The 27,250-nt window shown below is 37.5% G+C and overlaps 3 protein-coding genes across 4 annotated transcripts; 2 read left to right on the top strand and 1 right to left on the bottom strand.

Moving 5' to 3' along the window:
- The first annotated feature begins 4,971 nt into the window (after positions 1 to 4,971).
- LOC140774207 (uncharacterized) lies at positions 4,972 to 11,348 on the top strand. Of its 2 annotated transcripts, none has more exons than XM_073117105.1 (12): positions 4,972 to 5,129; positions 5,556 to 5,745; positions 5,817 to 5,891; positions 6,460 to 6,566; positions 6,829 to 6,889; positions 7,329 to 7,388; positions 7,457 to 7,531; positions 8,671 to 8,817; positions 9,208 to 9,262; positions 9,911 to 10,030; positions 10,655 to 10,878; positions 11,009 to 11,348. In XM_073117105.1, exons 1-12 carry the CDS (start codon positions 5,065 to 5,067, stop codon positions 11,030 to 11,032), a joined length of 1,203 nt encoding a protein of 400 aa, XP_072973206.1. In that variant the 5' UTR covers positions 4,972 to 5,064; the 3' UTR covers positions 11,033 to 11,348. The 2 variants fall into 2 exon arrangements, with proteins under 2 accessions (XP_072973206.1, XP_072973205.1); XM_073117104.1 differs by having other exon boundaries at positions 4,973 to 5,129; positions 9,908 to 10,030.
- A 701-nt stretch (positions 11,349 to 12,049) lies between these two features.
- On the top strand, positions 12,050 to 13,090 carry LOC140774759 (uncharacterized). The gene is made up of 2 exons (XM_073117862.1): positions 12,050 to 12,611; positions 12,728 to 13,090. Exons 1-2 carry the CDS (start codon positions 12,134 to 12,136, stop codon positions 13,054 to 13,056), a joined length of 807 nt encoding a protein of 268 aa, XP_072973963.1. The 5' UTR covers positions 12,050 to 12,133; the 3' UTR covers positions 13,057 to 13,090.
- A 2,254-nt stretch (positions 13,091 to 15,344) lies between these two features.
- LOC140772893 (growth-regulating factor 6-like) lies at positions 15,345 to 20,060 on the bottom strand. The gene is made up of 4 exons (XM_073115135.1): positions 19,478 to 20,060; positions 18,658 to 18,882; positions 17,904 to 18,225; positions 15,345 to 16,519 (listed from the first exon to the last, which is right to left on the bottom strand). The coding sequence occupies exons 1-4, from the start codon at positions 19,887 to 19,889 to the stop codon at positions 15,679 to 15,681; spliced, it is 1,800 nt and encodes a 599-aa protein (XP_072971236.1). The 5' UTR covers positions 19,890 to 20,060; the 3' UTR covers positions 15,345 to 15,678.
- Between the last annotated feature and the right edge of the window lie 7,190 nt (positions 20,061 to 27,250).

Below are 27,250 nucleotides of genomic sequence, written 5' to 3'. Positions count from 1 at the left end.
TTGGTCGCTCATCAATTAGTTAAATTCTGTGTTCTTAACTCTTATTTCCTTAACAGGTCTTCTTATCCCTACTTATAAAGATGATCTCATAATTTGACTGTAGGATCTTTAGATGACCTGGAACTAAAAGTATTTTTAGTAAAGATTCCAAATGGTGGAATATCACCCCTGCTTTCTTGTCAAGCAGATTAAAATATGTATAGATTTGTATATCCATCATGAGTCAGTATCGAATTTCAGTATGTTATCAAGATGTAGATATGGGGTTTAATTGGTTGTCAAAATAGAAATTCTAATAATCCTGTAATTTGAAACATTGAAGATTTCGATGACTTATCGTCCAACATACATCTCCACTATCTTCTTTCGATTACTGACTTCCGTCCGCTCTTAGACTCGTTGCTTGAACTGAACCTTGTTACCTACCGTACATGATAATATTTCTCATCTATTTCCTTAAAAATGTCAGGTTTTATAAGAATGCCAGGTATCCCTTCATCAGTCTATGTTTTCTTAATATATTTCTGTAAGTTTATGATGATCTTGTCTTCATTGTACACTAGTAAAGGCCGTCTTTATTTGATAGGTGAAGTTTTGGTATATGGCAGAATCAAGAACTTATATTTGATATGCAAATTGGATCCAGAATCTTGTTGATCATTCTTACATGGACATGACATCAGCAACTGACTCAACTCTAGCTTCAGCAAGAAAATAGCAACAAGCTTACTGGGGTCCGTTCTTTCTTTCTTTCTTTCTTTCACTATAAATGAATCCCTATAGAATGTCTCCATCCCAATGTGAACTTTATTGTGTGGAAGCTAGACTTCTCTCTATCCTTGGTTGTCGACTATGTGGATTAAAATTTTCCTTTCTCCTATTATGCTTCTCTTCTTGAAGTTAAACGTGGAGGGCTGGTGGGACCTAAGCCCCAAAGGTCCATAATTATCTGGGTTTGAAAATCTCTCAGTGGTTGGAAAAGCTAGTAAGGGCCATGGAAATATGCCAGTAAGGTTCCTAAGCTTAGAAAACAGAGAAGGGGTGTATCAGATGGCTGACAAAACTCGATGAAAATTGATCGCTATTCCTTAAAGATATAATTTTTAAAACTAATGTAAACTGAATTGCGTCTGAAGTAAACAAAAGTGTTTTACCATTATTTGCCGGAATTCTGATACTTCGAAGAGCCTCAATGGTACAGCAGTCAGAACTCAGACGAGGACCAGTCACTCCAAATGGATTTGGATATCTCCTAATGTGCTTTTATCCTGCCGTTGGATGCATCAGTGCTTACTTTTCACTAGTGGCTCTGTGGACACCACTCTGTATCTGGCAATGGGGGAGTAGAGATTCCTGAAGAAAGAAGTAGTCGTGCTTTTTGAGCAGCAAAAAGGTCAAAGTCCTGCGAGGCTGGGGTGATCATGAGATACTATTGCATGATCGAGTTAGAACTCGTAGTTTCTAAAGTTGAAAATGTGAATGTGATTAGTTTGACCAGCATTGTGTTCTAAGTGAGTGATGGAATATTTGAAGTCTATCTGATACAAATAAACGCAACCAATTCACTTCCATGCCTTCCTTTTCTCATGAATCCTATAGATATCGATCTAATTATCGAGTAACTACCAAAAATTGTCTTCTTAGATACAGATTTGAACTGGTTACCGGTAATATATATATTGCCATTCTGATGTAGATAAACGAGAGCACCAACTGATGACCATTGAGTAGATATAAAAGGACGTACGTATATTGATGCGATAGTGTGAAGACTACTTAAAGCTCTATGAGTAGGATAAAGATTAGTTTCAATAGACATGTATTATAGTCTTGTATGTTCGTGGGATCTATGTTTGTACCAATTTTTGTGCTGTATCACATATATTTTGGATTTTTTTTTACACACCATTGCTCCATAATTAACCCATGTTCTCTCTCTCTTCTTTTTTTTCTTCAGAAAACCATGTCTCTCCCTTTTTTCACAGACAAGAAAGAGAAGATAACTAATCCCAGAGCTTCGACAGATTGGAGAACTCTATTCATGTAATAAAAGTCAACTGTTCATTAAAAGAAGCAAGATAGCCCCCGTATGAATGTTTGAAAAATAAGACGGTCTTCTGCAACTCTGAAGAATATTAAGCTTAAAAGCTTAGACTATGCTCTTCACCAAATTGTAACCGAGTTGCAACATCATCAAAGAAATCGAACAGAATTACGTATCTGATAAGACTTAGTACCCTGAGTCGTTCAAAGGATCTCTTTTCTTAGTTATTCTCTCAAATGAAATCTTTGAAAACATGGGGAGTACAAGATAAGAGAAGTAACAGGAGGACTGGGATTTGAAAGCATGCAATCACAAAGGTCCAAAATGTCTCTCACACTCTCGCTCACTAGAGTCATGCAAAACCTACTCGACACTCTACTGTATGTCATCATAAGGATAGACACATGGAATAAGCACACCAGTTGCAAAGTAGAATGAATAAATCGAGCTATTAATTCCACAGGGTTTTTTAGTTGTGCTTCTCTTGGGTGTAGATGTAGTCTGTGTGAGCCACCAGTGTCCTCCTCATCAAGCACTCCTCTTGGCCCTCTCCACTGCATCTTTCATCCATTTCCTCAGAGTTGGCCTCCACAACTCCCTGTCACCGAAAAAAAGAAAAAAAAAAAAAAGAATACACAATAATTGGTTAATAAAAGTTAGACGTTCCATTTTTTATGCAGCCTTTTCCTCATCCATTTTGATCAAAAATGGATTGAGAACAACGTACCTCTAGGCCCTCTGCTTGTCCATTAATCTTTGGATCTACTGGCCCTGCCCTCCTTGCCTGGCTAAGGGATACAAGGAGGAGAAGAGCTATCACAAACAGGGAAGTATACTTCGTTGACATGGCTGGGAGCGAAGAACGCTACGATGGGATTTATGTAATTATACTTGTATACAGAGAAGAGAGTGGGAAGTAGAGAGGAGATAACAGGTGCTTAAATAGATAGATGGATAGATATATATATATATATATATAAAAAGAAAAAGCACGGTCCTTTTGGGGCCTCTAATAGGAGCAATTGCCCTCGTGTCTATCGCCGCAGAATTCGTAGGTAGAGAGTCTGCTCTGCTGCCGACTTTGGGTTCTGTACAGGCGCCGGCGACTTGTATATAAATCCACAACTGTTCGTTCATACGGGTCCAACTACTGCTATATCTCTACCTTTTGTCAACGCTAGCTTAGTTACGTGTATTTACTACTCCTTTCATTTCTTTTTAATTATAATTTCTGAGCCCATACTCTTTTTATAGTTAAACATCTAGTCCTTCCGATACCAATAAAGAACTGAAAAAGACAACTCAACCATATGCCAACATTTTATTCTATTTGAGATCTCTTAAATATCTTCGGCATGCATTGTACTTGGATTTTATCTTTATTATTTTTTTTATGCAAGAGGGAATACATTTATCACCATATTTTGAGAATCTTTAATAAAGAAAAAGCCATTCTACTGTACTAAGCTTTTTTGTTACGTTTGTACCCGAGAAGGACAAGGACGCTTTCAGTTTGTTGGCCTTGTCTTGTATTAACTACAAGCTTAAGTACATACAGGGTATCATGTAATCGTTATTTAGTGCCGGCCAGAGAGAACATTATTCTATTGTAAGACTATAACATGCACCGAGTTTGTTGGCTGAGTTCAACACAAAATTACCCGTTTTAAAATATTCTTAACTACAAAAAATTTCCACCTGTGCTTCTAATAATCCAACTAGGATAGATAATGACGTAATTACGTTCAAACATGCACTGTATGGTCTGATCTATCTTCCAAACTAAGTGCCCTTTAGAGTTGTAGATCATCAATCACGTAGAAAGATTCCGTTTCTTTTTCTGCAGGAAAATGATTCCATTTGGTCATCAATCATATTTTCTCTACTAGCAAAATGAAGGAGATCATGCAGTGATATGCTCCAAATAATCTCTACATTTTTAAATTGCTTTTGACTTCAACAAATATTTCTTTCCTTCTTTTTAAAATTCCTCTCAACTTCAATACATATACGGCAGCAAGCAAACAGCTGCGTCTACACAGGAAACTAATCTGGTCAACTTTGAACTTGCTGCCATACTGTGAATCCTTCCATGTTCACCATCAAAATACAGCTCTGAGATCCGCAAAAAAGAAAAAAAAAAGAATTATTCTCGTCAACTTTCATATTACAGAGAATGTGTCGACTTATTAATAGCAGTTCCACTCGTATAAGATGACATAAAAGATTAATTGCAGCCTTCTCAATTACTACGTACTGCTGATCTCCTTTTCTCGTCATCGACTAATTTGAAGGATAGTTATCAGTACCTCTCGTGCCCCATTAATTGGAATGGCATGCATGTCCATTACTCGTGACAGCTGAAACTTACGCGGCGGTGTGCAGAGATGCCCATCTTGGATAATGAAATTTTAGTAGGAGTGCAAGATATGTAGCTTGCAAGAACGATCTGACATTGAATGGCCGAGTTGGTTATAGTATTGGTATACGTAGAACGAGAAATCTTTGTTGCAGATTGTCATAAATTTGCCTCCAGTGGATGAGAACTATTATTCAACTATCAGAATCTCTGCAGATGGCTAGGAATGGGTTTTCGTGTCTGTCTCCTGGAAAGTCATCAGAACTCCTGAGTAAGTACTTGTAGTTGAATCATTCAAACTGGCTTCAAAACGTTATTTGGGCCTTTCTATTTATTTTCTTTCTTTCTTTTTAAATGTCAAAATTTATTCGTAGCCAACTGTGGAAGCCCAAAGTATTGGTATATAGTTAGTCCATTTGGGCCTTGAAGGCATAACCTTAGGCTTAGAGGGAATTGGCTAGAATAATTTAGTATATAGCCCATTTAAGCCCAGCAATCCTCAATAGTCTGCGCCGATTTTACCGTAACCGACGGTATCGCCAAGTTGATAAGCATTTTCGACACTCGTCAATTCGATGCCTCGACTCCCCGCCCCTCTTTGCTTGTTTTATTTCTATCAACCAACCCTTTGCCTGTGACGCGGGGGAGAGATGCTTGGAAGATGGCGGAGACGAAGGAAATCTCCGTCTCCGGAATTGGCTTCATCGACGGCGAAACACCCTCCAGGTATGAAAACCCCATCGCTCTCTCCCTCTCGCTGGCCCTCTTCTTCCACGTTCTTGATGCCGAATCCGTATCCTAGGGTTTCTTATAGGAATTCTAAGGTTTCTTTTCTTGGTGCCAACATGTTTACCCGATCGGGTAATAGGAGGTCCTACTGTTGATGGTCATTGATTTCACGCTTGTGAACGCTCTAAGAATCCTACGTTTGGTCGTAACGTGTAAATATCTTTAGCAAGAATAGTAATCGGAATAAGAAATTATTGTTTCTTTGCATTTTTTAGAAGGTTCGTGCTACATGTTGAGAATCTTGATGCGGAGTCCGGGCTGTTAATATAAATTCTTTATTTGCTCGTGATGATCGTTTTTTTTTTTTTTTTGGATTTTGGGGGCCGTGCAAATGTTCTGTTGTATTGTTCTTCTTGTGATCAGGTATGAGTTACTGAGTATGGTGAAAAAGCATTCCAACTTGTTGGGATGGACAGTGGTTGATGAGCAAGATGCTTCTGATGTTGGAATGGACGCTCAATTTTGGCACGAAGTGCTGGACATGTATTTTGTACGTGGTAGGGTAGCAAAAGGACGGGAAGAGGATGACCTCATTTTTTTCGTTAGGAATATGGTATGTTTAACCACAAAGCCCATACTGTTACTATTGTTGCGCCGCTAATCATGTGATATTGTTGTGCCCAGAGTTTGCATGGATATGGTTTCAATGATAATATGGATGATGCTTCTCCTTTTTTTGTCCGGAGATGGGCTCCTACGGTAATGTAAACAAAGTTTTTCTTCATTCATTTTGCCACAGAGTTGGCATGTTCTATTTTTCCTTTTAATTCGCAGAGCATTATATTTCCCTTTTGTTGCGACATCCCCAAGAAAGCAAGTCTAAGCATGCATTAGGTGGAGTTTATTTTTGTCACAATACTTTCTAATTTGGGGTGCATACTAAGAATTATATTATTTGATTTTGCATATGTATGGGATGAAAACTAGGATATTTTACAGAGAGATTTTAAGGTATTAAGAAGAACCTTTTCAAGTTCTGTTTTTGTGGCTTTTGGAGGTTTCACTAGCTCTTTTGTCATATCCTTAATACTTTAGAGAGATAGGCTGGAATCAACAATTTGTTTTGCTTCTTCTTTGGAAAAGTTATTTTCTCTGAAACTTGAGCAACATGTCAAAGGGCGCAAGTTGACAGTCTATATTTTACAGCTGAATCCTTAGAACTAGTATTGTTAACTCACTTTTTTGGATAGAGCAAAATACTGAATTGAAAGCAACAGTATTTGTTGAACTTTTATACTAATAAGTTCTTTACTTTCATGAAAACCAGCTTGAAAAAGTGATTGGTGCAAATTCTGCTGACATTGATTGGGGGCCTTCCTTTTACTTGAATTTAATCGCCCACACATCATACACAGTTACAGTCGCAATTTGCAGGTATTTTGTGACTACCTTTCCCTTTTTATAGTATAATATGGTCAATGTTTTACATGACATTTTGAGCCAATTTTGTTAAGTGGTAAGGTGACATCGAAGATTTAAAATCTATTACCTTGCATCAAAATCGAATGTTATACTTGACCGGCGAGAAGTATCTTTATGTACACAGACACGCGTATACATATTATATTATATACATTTTCCTTCTAATTTTCATGCTATATATGGAGCTTCATAAGTATTTAAATAACTTCTACAGTATTCAGGCTCTTCGCAGACATCAAAATGGAGAGAGTACAACATTATCTCCTATATACAAGGTACATTTGTAGTAAAGCTATTTCTTTCTTTCTTCCCTTCATAGTGCTTTTTCAACTTTTAAGTTTATAATTGTTGTTGTTATATAATAATATTACAAGAAATTGATTGTTTATCCTCTTATGTTCAGGGTCCTTATAGGATTTCTTGCTTAATTGTTTTTCTTCGACATCTTATGTGATATTGTTCTATTAGGATCAAGGGATGTCCACATGGTAACAAGCTGTATTCTAGAGGGAAAATTGTTCACAACTTGTTTAAATTCCATTAAGTTTGTAAATATGTACATAGCACAAGGATAGATTCAGAAAATAAGGATCAGAATTTCTTTCTAAACTCGGTATGCTATGATTTATCCTTGCCTTGTTTATTCCCTGGTTTCTGATATCAATAATTTTATTCTATAAAATAAGTGGTAATCTTACATACTTATTGAAACAGGTTATCAAAACTGTATATGCATCTCCAAGCCGTGTTAATTTTCTTCTGGATCACAAAAAGGTAATTGCCATTTTCAACTCTAATATATATGTTTTTTCGTCTGATAATCTTCTTCTATTTCTCTACAGGCTGCAGCAACTCTGCCTGCCTATCCAAACATTTGTTTTGCTGTTGATGACTTTGATGACACTTTCGATGCTGTGGTGAGATGCCTTAAATTTCTTGCGTTGAATATTTGCATTCTTTGAGGGCATAGACTCTTGGCTTCTCTCTACTAGTCTCAATGTCATGAATATGCACACATGTACCTTCTTTCAAGAAACAACAGTTCATCATTATCTTGAAAGTTCTTGTCCTCTTCAGTAATTTTAATAGCATTTTTGGCGGTCGCCATGGCGAGGTGGCACACCGGCCGCCTTGTTAAGCTCAATGGCTTCTGCATAAGGCGGGCGGGCTATTTGGCCCACCAATTAATGAATTGGGTTGGAAATGTGTCGGATTTGATTTAAGGAATTGGGTTTAACTAATAATTATTTATTAAAAGAAAACATCGCTACACTGTGTGTGTGTGTCTCGCTACAACCCTAAAGCTAAACATTAAACCCCTCTTTCGATCGTCCCTTTCATGTTCTCTCCAGGTCTCCCTTCCATGGCTGGTGGCACTGAGCAGTGGCCAGCGACTAGCTTGGCATCTTTTTTCTTTTTTTTTTCTTGGAAGAAGTCCGTTTGAAATGCTAACCTCCAATGCATCGACATCTTCGTCTCTTGAGATTTTACACTTGGAGACGTTACAAAAATATAAAAAATAAAAAGCGCGAAGGCATGGTCTTCAAAATACATAGAAAACACCACCAATGCTGTTTGAATGAGAATCCTGCAACACACACTTATTCATTGATTTTGGCAGTTGGAGTGATGTCTGAAACATTTTCTTTCCTTTTTGTTGGCAAATGGGCCTTTTAGGTATTTTGCCGGGCACCAAGACTTTTTGACACAAGGAGGCTCCATGTTCCTGTCTATTATTGGCCCGTTGAGCTAATCTTTGTTGCCCAAAACCTTTTTGTTCTTTTCTTTTTGTTGGCAAATAGGCCTTTTAGGTAGTTTCAAGTTATTATCTTTGTTGCTCAATCTGCAGCTACCCAAGCTACTCTTTCCCTTACAGTTTTCACTATCGCTAGTTACCATGATTCTCAGTTATCTTGTTTTAGTTCTTTGGTTACTGTGTTTATTGTTCTATCCACCTGACTTAACTTTGTTTTTTTTTTCTGAAGCACTTGCAATTCTATTGTATAACACAAAATTATCATATTAAAATTTTTTATTTTTTTTTCAATTTGAACAGGTTTTGTCAGAAGTAGATCATTGCTATTGTGTAATTCTCAATGCACATGATGGACCTGCTTTTCCAGCAGAAAATGATCCATGTGACTCCAATTTGAGTAGGCCCATAAGAGGTGATGGTGAAGATGAAACAGTCACACAATCTAAGGTTAGTTGTCTTCCTAGTTGCAAGAGAGAGAGAGAGAGAGACCTTTATTGCTTGATGTGATAACTAATTTGCGAAGAGGTGAGAGCAATGGTGAATGAATCAAGCAATCTCAGGTTTGAAGTATGTGCTAATTGACTATATTGCAGAAAAAAATTATCCTGTTTGAAATTAAAAAAGAAAATGCTTTATTCATGGATGCGTGGTGATAATTTATTGGTGAATCTTGCTTTGTTCATGTTGCTTAAATCCTTAATGACATAAGCAGATGCAGGAAGGAAAGATGACCAAAATTACAATGTGTGATTGTATGGCCTTAGTAGTAGTTTAGTAATAGCAGCAGCAGTATGAGTACGTTTGGCTGAAATTTTTGATATTTTTATGCAACTGCAGCTTACTCTCTTCTCTGGATTTGTCAGCTATCAGATGGTCCGGGAAGCATATGATGGTGCGCTCTCAATGTGCTTTTATTCCAGTATAATGGATCTTTTCTTATATCATGTGAATAAACAAAAGAATAACATACTTGGATGTCTTCTTTTTCATAGAACTTAGTTGGGAAAGGAAGTTTGCATCATTCCATAATCTTAGCCGAGCCGAGGAATGATCTGAGAAATGAAAAAGTAGAAAACTGCACATGTGGTATTTATACATTAGCTCCGACATATCTAAGGTGAAATATATAATTTGGTGACTAGACGCATCAAGAATATAAGCAGTATATTTGCCAGAAAAGGAAATCTCTTCTCCCTTCAAATTGGTCTGGCTGCAACAGTTTTCTCCAACTCTGTTTGCATGTCAAGTCCCAGCAATCTTTGATTTGGTTGATAGAGAAAAATTGAATAATAATAATAACAGACTGTTTACATAAGGTGAAAAACTATCTTTTCTGGCTATAAGTTGGTTTATTTACATTTTGATCATAGATTATCTTACCACAAATATTTATTTAAAATTATGCAAGTATTAAATGGCTGTGGTGCAATATTTGATAAGTTTAACCAAATGGGTCATTACCTCCGTTAGTTGTGTGACTTTCTTTTTGTTTCATTCCTAATGGAGCAGTATCCTCTTTTTCCCAACTTTTTAACAGCAGGGAGATCAAGATTTGGGAGCCTTTTATCACTTGGGAGTGCTCAGTCTAAAACTGACAGGCTTTATATGAGGGGACCTGGAGGTCGTGGTGAAGTTGAAGTTGCTGTTTCGGGAATAGCAGGTAGATGGGTTTAATGATTTTGTTGATTCTTTTATGAAAGTAAACCAGTTAGATTTTCTGAGTTAAGAAGTGATCCAACAGCAATTTGGTTCTAATGTATCACACTGCAATGGGGCTTCTCAAATTTAGTTTTTCATTTATGATTTATTAACAGTTGCTTTATGTGTTATAACAAATGCAAATGTTAATAAATCATAACTAATTTTGAAAAGCCTCATCGCGGCGTGATACATTACATGTGTTATGTGTATGAGTGTTTACATTGCATGTGTGTGTGTGTTTGTTTATTATAATGTGCTTGGTCAATTTTTTATTTATTTATTGTTAATCATGTGCACAGGAGTGGCTATCGTTAATAACTTAACATGTCCACTCAAATTGTTGCAATTCATGATAAGTACAGTTGACTTTGATAAGAGTTTAAAGCATACTTAAATCAGTTTTTCATTTTGTGTGAAACATAATTCGCTATGGAAAGATGCATACAAATATATGTTTACTAGATAACTTGTTCAAAACTTCAAATACTATATATTTGATCAATGCCTCCCGCATTGAAATGGTTTATGGTTTTGAATACATCACTTGCTCACATCTGAGATGACCGGCCTGCTGTTATTGCAGATCAAAGCCGTTCAAATTTGACATCGCCTTTATCCAAGAGACATTTGGGGATAGACTTAGGCAGCATAGTTCAGAAAGCAGCTTCTGCTGCTTCTGAATTGGCAAAGCAAGCTTATGCTGCCACATCTACCAACAGGAAATCTGATGAACTTCTGCCTCTGAAGTGTTGTTTGATGTCCATCTCTCTGCCTTGGGAGCACATTGCGCATGACCTTCTGTTCAAGGTGAGTTCTCACAGCATCAGAATATCGTTTAAACAGATATACTTTACTAAGCTGCCTCTTTCTTGGAGGGAGGAAACCATGCCTTTTTCCTACTAATTAAACAGCTCTATATGTTGTTGATCTGTCTCAGGCCAGCCCTCCTCTGAATCTGTGATCATCTTCACTGCTACCGTTGGCATCTTTCATTCTGACACGGGAATTCAAATATACAACAATCAGTTATGATCTGCATTGATAATGATGCACGTGGTGTGTAAATTAACCCTGTTCAATACCTTCTTTCTGTTCTCTATTCTACTTCATTATTTAAAAAAACCTTCAGCTAATAACGTCTTGTCCTATCCCTTTATAAGCAAAATGTTGCGAACAGCAGACCTGTGAACAGCCTTTCACCTCCTGTATATCGTGAATGTAGTGGTGTATCTTTAGATGTTTGCTTTAATTGATATTTGACACACTATTCTCTGGCTCGCATTGCGTTTCACTTGATGCTGCGCAAGAAGGTTGCATGAGTTATTGATTCAAAAAGTTCCAATAATGATGGCCCATTAGTCCATTACAAGCCAAGGGATTGTGAATATCAGAACATGAGATAGGTCCCATATAACTACGCGAGCAGATTACTGGATGCTATGCTTGAGTTAAAAAACGGTCCAGACAATAAAGACCCAAACAAACAAATCATGTATACTCTCTGTATTACACTTCCCAAAATTGTATCCTGATCCTGATGGATAAACACGGGGGGCACCTCCACCTCCACTCCACGACAAAAGCTGTGGGAATCATTTGTCTGTCTGATGAGGAACCTTGGAACCGCCCAATGAGACCAACAGGTCTAAACAAATTGCACTAATCGAAAGGATTTTTTATTTTTTATTTTTTTTTAAAGCGTTCACTATTAGGTACTGTTTTCACCTGATGATTTGATGTTACTTATCGTATTACTGCATGGTTTGGCATGCAAGTACCCCCCACACCATAAGACAAACCTTGGGCCTAAGTCCTGACTAGAGATTCTCCTCCATGTCAATTGGTTGTCTCGCATTAAATGCGTTGCCTGCCTCAGCTCCAGGGTGAATATTTGAATTATTTAATCTTCTATATATATATATATATATTTACATATTTTAATTTCTACTACCTCCGACAATCCATTTTATACATTGAAGCCACCCTACACCTTACTCCATCTCCCCATTCCTTCGAATTCTCTTGCTCGTATCTCCCTCAAACCTTCTAAACTGGAGGTCTAATGGCCCAAGGAAGGCGGCTCTCGGAGCTACTAGAAGAGCAACAGGAGCCCTTTTTCTTAGATATTTACCTTATAGAGAATGGGTATTCGACTAGGATCCTGGAGTCTCAGGCAACAAGCATGTGCTGGCCTGGCAATGCAAGCAGAAGGATGCAAAAGTTAACCAGCAATGGCTTCAAAAGGAACGAGTGTGGGTTGCTGAGATGCATGGTGTCCAAGATTTTGTACTCGAAAGCTGTCAGGAAGGCCTTGAATTGGGAAGCCAAGGCACCTGAGATTGGAGCATCAACTACTTTCGATGGCCTCTCATCTAATGGGAGCAAGCCGAATGATTGGTCTGGATGTTCTAGAAGCAGTGGCGACGATCTCGTCGGAAATCATGGCCAGTGGAGATGCATGGAGGTGGACTCAAAGCAGCACAGCCCTGTCTCAGTTCTAGACCTGCATTCTTATGAAAGCTCCCCAGTTTATAGCCATAGTGAGTTCATGATGCCTTATTCAGAGCTAATCTCTTGGATTAATTAATTAATGTTAAGCAATATCTTTACTTGAATTGCATGTGTTCACATTGTTGATATTATTCTTGAATTACAGATGAAGAAGAGACGCCGCCCACAGTCTCAAGTATTGATTCGCCAAACGAAGCTTTAGACGTCTTCAAAGATGTTCTTGATGCAGCAGACTCTCCTGCATCCAATCAGTTTGGCTTGGACTTCGACAAGGAAGGACTTCCATGGGAGATTCCAAAGGTAGATCAAGCCAAGATCACCCAGTTGATAGTCTCGGAGCTATCAAACTCTCGTTTGGAGTGGAGCCATTTCCAGCCTCAGATGAGGGAGATTGGAGTTGAGATTGAAGCTGCCATTTTTGAAGAGATCTGTGATGAAGCAGTGGTAGACATTGTAGACTTCCATTGTACATAGTTGAGATGTAAATTGTAGCAAGTCATAGTAAGTTCACGAGTAAGTTTGGTAGTTTCCGTTCTTCTCTATGTTGGTCAACTTAATCCAAATGTTTAAAACTCACAAGCTTTGGATCAACTATTGCACATATATCCTTTTTATTATTACTATTCTTTTATGGGACTAAATTTCACATACTAATCTCAACAATCTAATCTGTAGCATATTAATCTCACATGTATCACCAACAGATATCAAATCTTAAACTCCGATACAGATTGTTACGACCATAATTTAAAGGAAAGAACAGAAAAAAGAAATAACGTTTGAAAAAGAGATACTCAAATGATGTTGTGTTTTTACTATAAGGTGAATTGTAAGTATGATAATGTCTTAGTTCTTAAAATTACATCTTCGTCATTTAAGACTCAACAATAAGTTTCATATCTCATCGGCATGTTGATATATGCATTTATTTCGGGTGTTAAATACTTGCATTAATTTTGGGCGCTCCATCCAAACTGCAATGCGTGACTTCCAACTCTACTAATTCCAATTCATCCTGTCCCACACCATTCAATGCTCAAATTTTCTTTGATTAATTTGCAAAAAATTGCATCACCAATCCATGCCAATTTTTGTCGCAGAGATGCAGCCTTGTCATCGTCATTGTTCTAACATTTACCCACACCTATATTGGATAAATAGTCCTCGAAGACTATAATGTGTGGTCTAATAAAACATATATACATATATATATATATATATGTTAAGGGATAAATGGAAAGGATAATAATGTATGTGATGTTGATGTGCACGTTAACATTGTTCCATAAGGAATTTTATAAGAGCCTCGGATATTGTCAAAGTTTGCAATCAATCTCTCCATGTCATTTAATGGCCAAAGTTACATCCGATGGGGCCACGTGTGCCTTTCCCAATGTGCTTTTCATGTTGGAAATTTATTTATACATTTATTTTTATTTTCCTTCACAAAATGCCATCCAAAACTTATAAAAGATATTCCCGGCGAGGACTTTTAGAATGTCTGTCATATGGAAGGCAAGGTCTATCACCAAAACCGTTGTTTATTTTGTTCACGAAACTTCCCTTCAAAGCGTTATGTTTGTTTAAGATCATCTTTGCGTGACCAAAGCAAAGACAAACATCGAAGGGACCCATTATGGATCACATGTAATTAAGATCATCTGCATCATCTAATCAGAATTAAGCAGACCAAAGATGTGAATCTATAACCCAATCAAAGTAAACTAATGATTCGTTTGTTCGCATTCAAAACAAGAAGCAAGTTGTCGATGATCAAAGTCTTGCGTAAGTTAGTTTAGCACGTCTTAGGATAAAGGGTTTGTGTGCAGTTGGTACGAGACATGCCTCCACAGCTCTCGCCTCCTGTTTTCTTAACCTGCAGCAGTCCCAAACCATCGTTTACAGTATGTTTTAATAATACTATAGTTCCCAATTAATTAGAGAGACAAAATAAACTATGTGAACAACGAAGAAATCATGCTCCGCCATCTTGTATTCTTAGATAAACTTAGGATCTTAGGAAAGCAATCGAATAAAACAAAATGCAAGCCATTTTGGCATCTTTGTAGCAGCTTCTTGGTGTGTGCACCAGTTGTGGTAATAGCATATATTCATGGATTCATATGCAAAAGTAGGAATTCCACAGAGCAAGTAACTGCTCATTGTACTGCCAAAAGAAACAACCCCATATTCCCATTCACTCACTGTAGCCTGTAGGCTTCTGCAGAGGAAATCATAACAAGATTGTGTCTAGGCTGGCAAAGGACGCATGCTGAAAAGAAGAAATTCCTGCATGCAGCTTGACTGAGTACCTATGGCAGGGGAAAAAAAATTGGATAAGTAGTTCTGCTGGTTAAACAATCTTCAAGGAATCTTTTTATAGCTCAGGCCAATCAGTATAGCCAAAGGATCCTGAACCTTTCGGCAGAGAGCACAATTGAGCAGTAAAATAGTTTAACTAAATTGTTTTCGAGCACCAACTGCCTACAGTTCCGATGCCAAAAATTGATTATCACTGCAGATGACCAGATGTGTCACATATTATTGGAAAGAAGAAAGTGCTCAAGATTAAACAACCATGTGGTAGCATTGTCATGTCATGTCCAAGGAAACATAAGCTCAATTAGCTGCAAAGTACTATTGTAGTGGGGAGAGAGTAAAAAGTTTTTGAAGCTTCTCCCTATTTTCTGTTCTCAGGATAAAACTGTCTGAAAAGAAAATAATCATATGGAAACAAGATGTTAGGTTGATACAACCAATCATACATCAAAATCCAATATCTTATCCATCATTGCATATCAAATACATGCTCGTGAAGCCTTAGACCCTCGTTCAAAGAGGCAATTCCTTGCAGACTAGCTGATGGAGTATTTCAACAAGGAACTAGTACAAAACAAAAGGAAGAAACTTACAAGCTGAAAAGATGAAACCAAGAAACACAAAAGGCATATTGCCTTTCTTATAGCAAACAAAGATAAACATACTTTCCACCACTCAAGTTGCACGAACAACTCTAGTCATTTATATCCATCCTATTTTCAGTTTTTGTTCATTCTGATACCATTTGTCATCGTGATGCTTCCGGTAGTGGGAAGCTCACAACGACGGAATGGTCAGAGGATTTACAAGGGTAGGGCCAAGGAGGTCATTGCACAGACTACCCGCGCTGTCAAGGGTCTTGTGATGCTCTGGCCTTGGGCTACTTCCAGTACTGCTAGACAGCGAATTGTAGGTAGTCTTCTGCAGAACTCCTGTTGGTGATGAATCTAACCGAGGGCTTGAATCCCATCCATCTGTCAAGAGATTTAATGATGATGATGAGCAGTTCTTGCTTTGATCCTTAGGGGTGTTGCTAGTGTTGGTCAAAACCTCCCCTAGGGGTCCACCTATCGAAGACTCCCAAGAGATGGGAATCCAACTTGCTTGCTTTTCGCTAACTTCACTTAGGACATCTCCCATGCCCAAACCCATCTGAACAGAATCAAGGTCTCTAGATAATCTAAGGGGTGATAGTTTTAGCTGCTCATGATTAGGAGATGAGGAGGATGAGAAATCTGAGGAAGCCATGGGAATAGATATAGACAGTTGGGTTCTGTCAGATTGCATTTCTTCTACCTCAGGCCAGGTGATAGCTGAACAATCAGACTGGTTTCTGGGCCAGTCGTCAATGAAATGTCGAAGGGAATGGGTCTGCGGTTGTTCATTGAGTTTAGGTGTAGAAGCAGAGTTGATGTTATCCGAAGAGCTTCTTTGAGAGTTCATGAGGTAATCAGTGGAAACAAGTCCAAAATCTGCCCTGGAAGATGTTTCTTCAAAGGGATTTTGCTGTTTTGAAATGGGAAACAAAGTGTCTATAGGTTTCTGGTTCATGGAAGTTAGCATAGAGAGGTCTTGGGAATCCTGCACGTGATCATTTTTCTCGATGCCCATCACCATCCTGCATAACAAGATAATCATGCTAAATGTAAATAAAAAATCATTTATAGTCTGTTCAAAAATAAGAATAACAACTTGAGTCAGATAATATAACAGTAAACTTAAATGGAAATCCCAGAAAACAGACAGATTCTGCAAATATAATAGAATTTAATGTGAGCTGCTATCTTTATCGAACTCCACTAAAATATAAATACTGCCACTAGAGATCTAGATATTACCAATTCACCATACAAGTTAACCAATTGTGAAATTTTGGTGGGACTGCATTGAGGTAATCAAGAATACACTAGTTGGAAGTTAATGCCATAGCATTATATTTCTTAATAAGCTTGTCTTTCTCCGGAAAGATAAGAGTGCAGGTAAACATCAAAGAGAACAAACTAAAAGGTAAACATCAAGGGTTGGCACAATTTAGGCTTGTCACATGGATGCAACTGAGAGATCGTAACTATAGTTACTTCTCATAGTTTGCCACATGTTTGCCACTGAGGATGAAGAAGATGCGAGCAAAAGGAGAGCCAGCTTTGCAGTATATGATACACATCTTGTTTGTTTAACCACTTGATATTATGTCTGCTGTGTTGGAGAAAAGTATCTTGCTTTTGGAAATTCTTTATCTTTTTCATAGATATTACTGTAGTATTTATGATGTTCAATCAAATAACCAATTCAACTTGTAATATTAGTCTATTTACTTGTAACAAATTTATGCTTGCATTACTCTAAAAACAAGGACTACTCATTGAGATGCTAACGCTAACTTCGGTACAAGTTTATTCCTAAGTATAGTAACAATTCTACATCTGCTGATCATTAGAGAGAGCATTTTGGGTACTTCAGAGCCAAGTAGTCAACACATCATGCACAACAATGGCAATGATCACATGTATGCTCATGAGACAACGACAACGACAATGTCACTTGAAAAGGTCAACCAACTCATCTTTTGGATACGAACTGAAAAATCTTGACAAGGACACACCATCACTTACAACCATAAGTTTCCTTTTTGAGCTTGGAAAGTTTTTTTTTTTAGCATTTTATTAGGCATTTAACCAAGTAAATTTATCGGTAAAGTCAGAAATGAATAAATTATGCCACTCTACAACAATTATGTGTTAACAGTAAAAGATCAAAACAAGCTAATTTGACATGTGAAGTAAATGTTTGTGGCATATGGATAACTCATAGTACTTGGGCAGATCATAAGCAACTATAATATAGTATGTAACTCATTTACTCGATTTCAAAAACTAACCATTAGTTTTAAGTTTTAATCATCATATGGCAAGCAAAGGAACCAAAAGTCACAACTTTAAGACATGACGATGTAGCTATTTTGAATGCAGAAGAGGTTTAGCAATGTAATCATTTGATTCTACCTGTTGAAATTTGCAGGGCTCTTCCCCAAACTTTTTGTCTGCTGCTGTGCAATGGTAAGGCTACCAGATGATCCGCCGCCAGAAACAGCTGAAGCTGACTGTGAAGATGCGATGACATTTATCGCTTTCGCGGCATGGCCAGCATGGCCTTCCACATGCTTTCTTGAACGATGGCGGCCCCGGTTCATGTGTCGCTCGCAATATTTCTGTTCGGCGACTGCATCCCTTGAGCACCGCCATTTCTTCCCGTCAGTCCGACGGCATCTACCAGGCTCCGGATCAGCATTTCCAGAATACCCCAAATGGAAAGATCCCCATCCCACTACACAACAACCATAATACATCCTGCCTAAATCAGTTACTATATCACCAAATCTTAACAAGACACACGAACGCTTTCCGGTTACAAATAATATATTCCAGTGTCCAAAATTCTAGAAGAAATCAAGGATACTCCATTAGACTAGGTACATAAAGATTGGACATACTTTTTCCTCAGAACAAAGCACATCTCTGCTAATATAAACGAGATATAGAATGATGTGATCATTTGTAACATTTGGAGTTGTTTCATACGGAAACCCTTTCTAAACGGAACAGGCCTTCTTAACATGCTTTCAGTCAAAACTTTCGCAATCAATTAAGCACGCATTACAGAGTAGCAACGGCAACTTATGAGAGCAATAAGGCAAGAAAAGTAAACGATAAAGGAGGAAAACTGTAGCTTTCTCTTCGAGATGGAGGAAGGGCTTACGTGAGCTTGAACCAAAAGATCCACCTGGGAAGGGAGTGAATCCAGATGGGTTGAGGCTTCTTCTAACGGGAATGAGCAGACTGGCTGGTATGGGCACGCTCGCAACAATGTATTTATAGATCAAGGCTTGATGTTCCAGCTCCATCCACTGAGATGGAGTGAAGGGCCCCCTCACTCTTGCCAAAACTCCAGGCATGCTTGCATTTGAGCTTCCACAACCCAATCCTGAATCAGTGAAGAACAAATCAAAGAAAGATGAGGGGAAAAATAATTAAACGCAAGAGAAAACTTTATATCTACTCTAGAAACAGGAAGATGCAGAGTGGATGATGCACATGATGCTGTATAATCATCAGGAAAGAAAAAGAAAAAGATAGGCCTTTTAGTATTATTTTATTTCAGATACAGAACTAGGAGCTAGGAGAAGGGGGTAAAGAATCATTGAAGAATACTTTGATGTTTATGCTCCAAATTTTTTTGTTGTTGTTGTTGTTGTTGTTAATGAACCATAGGCACTGTGGTTAAAATTTTCACTCTTAATTTTTTTCCCCTCAACAAGGAGAAAAGAAAACCCATCTGCAAATCAACACCTTTAGAGACAAGACCAATCAGATGGGAAAAAAAAAGGGAGAAAGAAAAGAAAGAAACTCGCTTTAGCTCTTGACAAGACTCAAGAGTAAAAAACAGCAAATGACATGAAAGGACCGTCCTCCAATCACTACCGGAATCAATGAGACAACCAAATAACCAAGCAGCCAACCCATTCCAATCCAAGACCTACACACAAACCCACACAAGAACAGAGCTAATGCTGGCATACCTGGATTCCTAAGATAAGAATGTGTTGAGGAAGATGGCGATGGCTTGTGGTAATAAGGCAAGGACCCATCACTGCTGAGCACCATTGAATCTGGTTTTCCTGATGAGGAGAAGCTGAGCATTTGCTCCCCATCAGGGAAGAGGGGATGGGAGTTTGATCCAAGAAGAGAAGGCGCTGCCTTGTTGGGTGCTGTCAGCATTGCTTCAGTCCTGGCCGTCTTTAGGAATCTCCAATCATGCTCCTCTGTTCCACTACTAGACCTCCCATGCTTGAGGAAGGCAGATCCAATCAACCCTCTTTGCCTGCTGAGTTCAGACTCTGAGGGAGTCAGTGGGGAAGAGAAGACACCACCACCACTCTCCTGAGAGGCACCCACAAACCCATCCATGCCTACCACCCCACCTAGCTCCATTTCATCCAGCTCCACCACCAACGCCTTGTCCTACAGCATGAACTCAGAGAAAAGAAGCAGTGAGTTGGGCTCATAGGATGGGGAGGGGAGTGAGGGTGAGTACATGAGTGGGGTGTGTAGGAGGAAAGGAAGCATTTTTATGGTGAATGAAAAGACAAGGTTTTTGGTTTGGTTTGGGCTAGAGCTCAGAAAACCAGGCTGGTTTTCCTTTTAGGGTGATATTTTTTTTAAAAAAAAATTGAAGTGTGAAAAAATTACTAAGGGTGCATGCATGTGACTATATGTGTGAGAGATGTTATATATATATACATACATATAATGTTAGAGAAATGCTTCTTTCTATTTAGGTTTAGGCAATTTGTAGCTAATTGCACTTTGTGATTCTTTCCTTTTGGACTAATCTATCAACAAACGGAGTGGGTCCAACTAATTATACATGGATACAGTATTGAGACAATATGACTATTGAAGCAGTGGCATTAAGGTGGTGCATGGTTTCACTTGGGGGAGGTTCAGGCCTTGTACAACACTTGTTTGCTAGCAGAGGAAATTAAATGAGGTAGTTACAGAGATTTCATCTCTTTCCTCGGTCGCTTGGTAGCTTCTCTTTTTTGTTTGTATTATTACCATCCTACAAGAGAAGAAGGCACGCCATTTTTGCCACTTGCTTTTTTACCACCCCTCCTCCCTCCTTGTAAACTCCGCTACTGTTTGTTGTCATTTACCTCACACACAAACCTAAGCCTCTCCTCTTTGTAGTTTGTAAACTATGTTGGTTGTTTTCATTTCCCATGGCCCCCCCCTCTCTCTCTCTCTCTCTCTCCCACTTTACCTCATAAATTTATTATGCAACTAGCTAGTGGTGTGCATGGTTCGATGAGTATACCACGTGAGACCACGCACCAAAATTTACCTAAGCCTACTCTCTAGCCCCACCTTCTTCATGAGAGAGGAACACTGGAAGAACACAGAATTGTTCCATTATATATATATATATTACCATCGATATAAGCCTATGTATTTTTTTTAACTAATGATAGCATATGAAAGTTATTAGCAAGTAGAGGGCTTTACAGCCATTTGTTATATATTTTTAAAGGTCTAAGCTTGCTTGATATTTGTACTTGTGCCTTGGTGTTATGGTTTTGGTCAAACTATTGTTAGATGCTAACCAAGTACTCTTTTTCATTTCTTATTATAGGAAAAGGTATGCAGATGAACAACTCTTAAATAATTAAAAAGTACCTTCTTCTTCTTGACCAAGTGTGCTGTTCTATGTTAACCATCCATAAATCCTAATCAGAAAGCCTTGACACCCATCCATGTGAGCCATCATACATCCTTTTTTTCACAACAACTTTATTTGACATGTATACCTTTTTGTCCCCCCTCCTTTTCTTTTGAACAAACCTCACTTTTTTTTTTTTTCTTTTAAATTGAACAAAACACTCTCTCTCTCTCTCTCTCTCTCAAATTGAGAGGCTTAGTGGGGGCCAAGGTATGCTTCCTCTGCTTCCATCTCTTTTTTACAGTGTACGTGGATATGTACGTACGTGTACGCATAGTAGGGTAATTACTCGAACCGCCTTAGCCATGCAATAGTTAATATTTCATCTCTCGCGGCAATCAAAACTACAGTAGATAGCTCTCTCTAACAAGAAATAATTTAATATATACTATAAAAATTATCTTATTACATGTATGTACTTTTTCCATATTATTATGGAATTGATATACCTTCAGGGGCACATAAGTCAATTTATGTGCCTAGAAATGAGGCATTAGTTATATTATGGTATGTAAATAAAAAGGCAAAATGTTAGGCGATAAGTTCTTGCGTTTCCCCAGGTACAAGAATTTCTTCAGCCTCCCGCTGCCTGAAATTAATTATTCTCCAACTACAAAGCAACAAGTGGGAGATTTTTTAGAATATAAGAATTATGGCCATTAATTGTTCTTGATCAACAACGGCGATAATTCTTATCCTACAAAATTTTGTAATTAAGCGGCCGCAGATAAATAAATAATTTCGCATGGAATAATTGCATTAATATCTTGCTTCCACTTAGTAATCCTCTAAATTAACACTTGGCTCTCCCTTGTCCTTGAGAATGTTGGGAATACTGCACACAACCTGTGGCATAGCTTGCACATGGAGGGACATGCTTCCAACCTACAGTGGTGAACTTGTATTACTGCTCGCTAGCTTACCTAGCTGTTACTATGAGAGAGAGAGAGAGAGAGAGAGAGAGAGAGAGAGATGACAACGATTTGACTGTTAGACGAATTTGAGCTTGATATATCTTAGTCGAATTTAATTTAAGGTCAGATCTACCATGCCATCAAGCTAAAGATTGACTGGGAGTTATAATATGCTAAGGCTAGGCAGACCATTACTAGTTTCATTTACATGAGGTAATAAGGTGATCCTGGCTACTTGCCAAGTTTGATTTGAAGAATACCCGTTCCATTCCTTTTTTTACACACAAAAATTAGTGTCCACAACCAACTCACCCAGGTCCCCCACCACTTCATACTCATAGTGGGTGACTGCAAATCTTTGGAAGACCTTCACAGGCCTGCAGCTGGTCCAACCATCTGGTTGGCACGCCCACACCCTACCCTCTCTTTCTTATTTTTAACACACACGCACGCACGCACGAGCTTAGTACTTTTATACAATTAGGGGCGACATACTTTCTCCATAACCACCGATCTCAACTGACATGAAAACCACTATTAGAGATGATTTATAATTAGCTTGTGAGATACTTTTTGGGTTTAGAAGTTAGAACAAGTGCAACATCTGCCTTTTCTTTTTATATTTCCCACTATGGAAAAGCGACATGTTTTGTGGGAGGATCGACGACTACGAGCAATCGAAGGGTGTACTGCGATCATACGCCAATCATGCGGCTAATCCAAGGCATCACCTCGTTCGGGTCCCACCCCGTTTCCAGATAGAGGTAAGACAGATCACGCCCGAGGGGCAATGCCGTCATCATCATATCCTCTCGCGGAATCCAACAATGGAGTCGTGATAGCGATGTGTCGTCTAGCTGTGTGGTCCACATACCTCCCTCCATCCACGTGACATAAGATTCGGTCAAAGGGATGACGGATTCTCCCACATAACCCCCCGTCCCCCTCCCTCATCCAATCTGAACCTTTTTTTTCTTTTTTCTTTTTTCTTTTGAATTACTACTAGGACTTGGACACCAACATTACAAGGATCGATACGTAAATACTATCTTTCGTTAGGGGGCTGCATGTGAAAGATGGCAAAGAGAAAGGGTAAAGATGGGAAGGGAGAAGACGTTCAGGCTCGCCTCCTCGTGGCCGACATAATGGGGGGGCCCACGACAGCCGCATTTGAACTGCCCCCTCCGTCACGTCTCACTCGAGATATATAGACGACACCCATGGATGTACCAAGGAGATACTTATTAGTTTCTCAAATACCTATTTTGCCCTCCTATTATTATGCCTCGCCTGTCTCCTTGTGGTCCCTTTTATTTTTCGTATTATTATTATTATTATCGTTGTTATTTATATGCCTCTCTTATCTTTTATATATATATATATATTATTAAGTTAAATTAAATTTAATTAGCTAGGTAAAAAAATAAAGTATATATATATATATATATATATATATCGAGCGAGTGGGGTGCGATAAAAGAAAGTTCAAGAAGCAGTCTTTGAAATCAAGGAGCAGCTAGCTGGATCCGTTGGGTGATAATATAGTCAATCATGAAGAGCGTGTCACATCTCTAGTCAATCTCATTGGAACCCAGGAGCAGGCCATTAGTCTCCATTGGTAATGTGTAGGTAGGTTCTTAGTTTTGGTATTGTACATGGAACCCAGTCCTAGTTCGCAGCTGGATTGGCCGGTCACCGTGTCCAATAAATATGGTAGCCCCCACCTGCGAATAGAACAACATCTAGATGGTTGTTTGTACCCGCAGTTTGGTGTGCGTGTTAGGTGGTGCATGAAACACACCAACACCTTTACTCCTTCTCCTCTTCCTCCTCATCATCATCATATATATATATATATAGTTCATCGGTTGTAACTTGTAGGAATTACTTCGCCTCCTCTTTCACAATTTTTTTACACCGTCCCTTGCAAGTTTACTTTCTTCTTCTTTGAGTCCTCCTTGTATGTGTGTGCAAGGGAGGTGGCCCTGGGGCCATATATAAGCTAGGTTTTAATATTAAGCACTTGTGCCTGCCTACTGCTACCACTGCACATTACTCTTTTCTTTTCTTTTTTACCATGGCATAAGGTGGTCACCCCCTCTCCCTCTATCCCTCTTATATGTACAATGTACAGTAGATCCAACGTCAATATGATTCCAAAGTATCATGTGAACGCCACATTGCGTGAATGTAGAAGGCTTATCATTGCAGTTGATTTGATGAACTGAGGATTTTTTTTTTTTTAGAATTAAAGATTAGTTAAACCATGCATCTAGGTACATTTGATGTTACAGAGCAAGATCTCCAACTTAAACATTTTAACAACTTAAACATTTGAGGAAAGGAAAAGAGAAGTTCCATTGAAGATCATTAATTCTTATAGGAAAATGAACTAATATTTGCGAGCGTTCTAATTTCTAAGAATGAGATTTATTCAAATAGTATAGAGACATTTAAACAGCTTTGAAGGTGTTTGACAACTCCAAAGATTTTGAGAGCCTGTTATTCCAAGTCCATTAGAACAGCTTTCGAATTTGCCTTGAGTTTTCTTCTTTTTGAAGTCATACCTTTAAATTTTTTGCTGAAAATACTTATATTTATATCTCTACAGTGATATTAAAGCTTTTGCACCGTCCATAGAGATAAGACACATGGTCGAACCGTACAAATTATTAGTATAATAGTATCTTAGTTAAGTACTCTTATTTTTTAAAAATAAAATAAAATTTAGTATTGTTATTATTTATTGCTATATCTATTTGGTTGTGTTGTGAGTTTTGGAATTGCTCTGAATTCCAGAACAAAGAGATACAGCGATGAAATGTAACATTTCCATTCCCGATATCTAGAAACGTTGGTCGTGATGCTGGGAAAGTAATTAATGAGATGTTTGGTAAGATAACCATTACATTAAAGAAGGGATTAATTAAAGTGTTGTCATGTGTGTTTGGGCATTAAGAAGAGAACAAAAGAGAAGTCTTGCAAGTGAGATTGGGAGGAACCCAATGGTTGGTGCCTCAATTGTTTACACGTATTCCTAGGAAGACATGAAGATGCCACCCAACCATTTGGAGAAGTTTTTTAGGGATAAACAAATCTACCATGCCCTCCCTCTAATATCTTATTATTCTTTAACTACCGCTCTAATTCTTATTGTTTATTTATTTTGGAGAGGTCGTTTCTCGTTAACCAAGGTCTTATGCACGCGTTGGCTCACATGCAAGGGATGGGAAAATCTCGAGTCTTTGAATTATTAATCATTACTTAATCCTAATCAATGGATTAAAAGTATTGTTGCATGTTCTCGTAGTTGGGATCTGCGCGCGATGCATAAACAAATTAAGATACTAAGCTGATGTAGATTTAAACACAGGGCCATATATAATTTATTAACCAAAAGTTTGTTAGGGAATCTACTGATTAAATGGTTAATCTCTTTGTTAAAATTTTATAATAAACACAAGATCTAACTCGACCACCATAATTCGAAAAAGAAAAGGACAAAACATGGTGCCGCAGTAAACAGTCAATTTGTCTCATGTAATTCATATATATATATATATATATATATATATATATATATATATATATATATATATATCTTCTAAATCTAGATAGATTATAAATTGTTATTTCACTATTTTGAGCCCGGCCCATGTTGAAGGCAACATAGGTTTTGAGGAAAGGTATTATTTGTACAACCAGGCCTGCTTCCAATTAATTTTGGCCTAGTAATCATCAATAGAAGCTCCTCCACTCTCTCTATGAATCACATAAGCGTACTGCGTACCGAAGTAGTAGTACATATATAGTGATAGCAACACGGCCTCTTCTCCTTCCTCACGTCTCGTTCAGGCGTGGGGAGGTCTCATGGCTTGGTCCTAGGGGTGAAAAATGTTGGAATAGTACTATGGTACTCTAACTCATATTCGAATTTACATCTTAAATTAAAATAATTTAAAACTATATTATATTTTAACTAAACTAATATTAATATTTTTTGAATACTGATAAATTTCGAATAGATGACCAAATTTTAAATAAATCATAACCTTTCTTTTAGAGACAATTAACACAGAATTTTAAAAATACTTAAAGAAAATTGCATGCCAATACACTATAAATTTAACAAAATCAATCTTTATAAACAATATACAACATATCACATATTAGTAACAATATCAATATTTATAATTTAAATAATCAAATTAAAAATTAAAAATAAAAAAAAAAATATGTGGATAAATGGATATCTGATAGCCATATTCGTATCCAAAAAATTATATTTGACATGTATTTGTATTTTTAACTCGTATTCGAATTTTTTTCTTTAGAAATTCAATCCCTGTTTAAATCCATATCCGAGTTGAGTAGGAAATTTTTATCTGAATGGAGCAATATAGTGGGTCGGGTCATAGTTAATCCGACTCCTTTTTACCTCTACTTGGTCACCTTCCTTTTCGACTCATTGTTATTTATTAATTTGTTAGGTTGTGTTGACAATGTTTTAGCGCCGAAATCGAATCTATAAGTTTTTCTAGGATATGTTTGGTTATAGGATTATGTAAGATGGGCATCCCGGGGCTTTCCCAAGGGATAACGTATCCCCTAAGATTACTAATCTTATATTATAATTTTGATATACCATTTGGTTTATACAAAACGCTGTATAAGATAACTAAACAAAATTAATATTATTATCCCCAATAAAAAATAGTAACATCAATTATTATTTTAAACTATTACTAATTATCTCAAACTTAAATTATATCATCAAATATCATTAAATCATATTCATTAATTATAAATATTAAGCACATTTAATTCAAAATAATCACAATTGAAAACGAAAGTAATACAAATAATATTAAAATTTTAATATAGCAAATACTTTGAATAAATATAAAATATAAAATACTAATAATAAAAAAGTAAAAAAATATAATTTGTGCAATTAAGATTGTTCTAAATTTATTATTTTTTCATATAAAGGGAATATAGTAATTAACTACTTAGGTGAGATGCTATATCCACTCTTTTGGAATATTACATTCAGTTCGGAGTTTTAACCTTACGTATTAATTTTATACCAAACATAATAAAATTACGTTGAGCTCACGAAATTACTAATTTAATCTTATCTTTATATCGCTAAAATA

Source organism: Typha angustifolia, chromosome 13 (genome assembly GCF_048772165.1).
Source record: "Typha angustifolia cultivar Huaian chromosome 13, ASM4877216v1, whole genome shotgun sequence".
Lineage (NCBI taxonomy): Eukaryota > Viridiplantae > Streptophyta > Magnoliopsida > Poales > Typhaceae > Typha > Typha angustifolia.
Note: the sequence above shows the minus strand (reverse complement) of the source record. Positions and strands in the feature narration are given on the sequence as shown.